The sequence below is a fragment of the Pterocles gutturalis genome, unplaced genomic scaffold (assembly GCF_000699245.1).
Source record: "Pterocles gutturalis isolate BGI_N339 unplaced genomic scaffold, ASM69924v1 scaffold35709, whole genome shotgun sequence".
Taxonomy (NCBI): domain Eukaryota; kingdom Metazoa; phylum Chordata; class Aves; order Pterocliformes; family Pteroclidae; genus Pterocles; species Pterocles gutturalis.
Window position 1 is genome coordinate 7,005 of NW_010136937.1, and position 1,772 is coordinate 8,776.

At 60.2% G+C, this 1,772-nt stretch overlaps 1 protein-coding gene across 1 annotated transcript in view; it reads left to right on the forward strand.

Annotated features, from left to right (window-relative positions):
• Window positions 1-689, forward strand: part of AUP1 (ancient ubiquitous protein 1) — a gene marked incomplete at both ends in the record, with an annotated part of 7,690 nt that extends 7,001 nt beyond the window's left edge. Inside the window, 3 exons of the mRNA XM_010082485.1 lie at window positions 19-100; window positions 243-406; window positions 601-689. Of these exons, the coding sequence (XP_010080787.1) occupies window positions 19-100; window positions 243-406; window positions 601-689 (335 nt within the window). The remainder of the gene's footprint in view (window positions 1-18; window positions 101-242; window positions 407-600) is intronic.
• Window positions 690-1,772: the final 1,083 nt, after the last annotated feature.

Here is a 1,772-nt window from a genome sequence, read left to right on the forward strand (position 1 = left end):
CCTGCTGCGGCTCCTGAGGACACACGGATCGCGGTGATGGCGCAGCGCGTCAAGGAGGTGCTGCCCCACGTGCCTCTGAAGGCCATCCGGACAGACCTGGGTAAGCCAGGGCGCGGGATCGCCTTTCTTGGCCAGTCTGTGACACCTGAGAGCAGAAACCGTGTCCCTGCTGCGCTGGGGGGCACAGGGGCAGCGAGGGTGGGAGGAGCTCCCTCTCTGACAAATCCTCTTTGTCCCCACAGCCCAGACCAACTGTGTGGACACCACCATTGCCAACCTGCTGGAGGGGAGGGTGCCCTTCTTCCCAGAAAGCAGGGAGGCTGGCAGTGCCCTGCCTGCCCCGTCTACCTCCCAGGCTGCAGCTGCTTCTGGCACCCAGGGCTCCGGAGCTGTGCCTTCTTCCAAGGTACTCCTAGTGGCTGCGTTGTCCCCTCTGGTCTGATGGCTCGCAGCCAGAGCGCGATGCCTGTGTCCAGGACCAGCCATGACACCAGGGGAACTGGAGACCGAACTGTCGTGGCGGGTCCTCGCAGAGCCGCTGGAGAGCTCTCCAGGCTGTGTGTGACCATCTGCTGACGGCTCTTGTGCTTTCTGTTCCAGCCAGCCACAAAGCAATTCGCAAAGTCCCCCGTGGAGCGGCACCTGTCCTTGCAGGAGCGGAAACGAGCGTTGTACGACTATGCCAGGAGGTGAGAGTCCACCCGCACCTCACCCTGTCTGTCCCAAACCCCGTCCCATCAGCACCCGGCCGTGCCCCCAGCGAGGGTCAGCCTGTGCTTCGCCTCGTGCCCCCGTTCCTCCCCTCCAGCCCAGGGAAGCGGGGCTGCGGCAGGGACCGTGGCTGAAGGAGGGAGGAGGCAGACGTTTGTCCGCTTCGCCTCTCCCGAGCACGCTTCTCCTCGTCCTTCCCAGGAAGCGCCCTGTCCCCTGGATTGCCGCTGAGCTGCTGGGTTTGGGGACAGGGCGTGTGGAAGCTGTTTGCTGAGGGACGGGGCTTAGCCAGGAAACCTCACCTGGCTCTTTGGTGTGAGGGATTTGACTGGCAGAAGTCACTGTGGGGCTGTAGGTTTATTTGAAATGATTATTGATGCCACAGAACACTCATTCTAGAAAGAAGTGGGCTGTTTGGCAATGGGGACAGTGCAATTAATCTTCCTTGGTGTGAGTGGAGAATTACAGCAGGGAGAGTTTGACCTCTGTGTGTGGTTTTGATGAGGCAAATATCGGAACCAGCGTCCAGTTCTGGTGTTGGGGTCTTTTTTAGAAAAGAGACAGAAAATTCAGAGTGAGTTTGGAAGGGAAGTCAAGTCTGTCAACTAGAGGTGATTCTGGGTGAAGGAGCCGGGTTCTGAAGGGCTGTTCAGAGGAGAGCAGAACGGGCACTGGTGGCGAGAAGCTGTGGGCAGTCAGACTTTACACCGGTGCGGGGGCAGTTATTTCTGAAAAGGGAACGGATTTATCCATGGAAAAAGCTTCCAGCAGAAATGATGGCTGCTCGGTGCCGGGGCGTCTCTGGTGAGCCCGGCTGGCTGCTTGGGAGAAGAGGGTGGAGAACAGGGAGCATTGGGGTCAGTCCAGAGCGACCAGAGGGCTCTGGGCGCAGCAGGATCAGGCCTCCCCTCGGCAGGGTCGCGCTGGGAAGGGGGGAACCCGCCTGGTGTCGTGCTGGGGTGTTGTGCTGGGCTTTGCTCCAGAGCACCCCAGGAGAGTCAGGAGATCACAGAGGCCCAGGGACTGGTTAAATCTCTGCGATCCTGTGGCTTCTGACACCA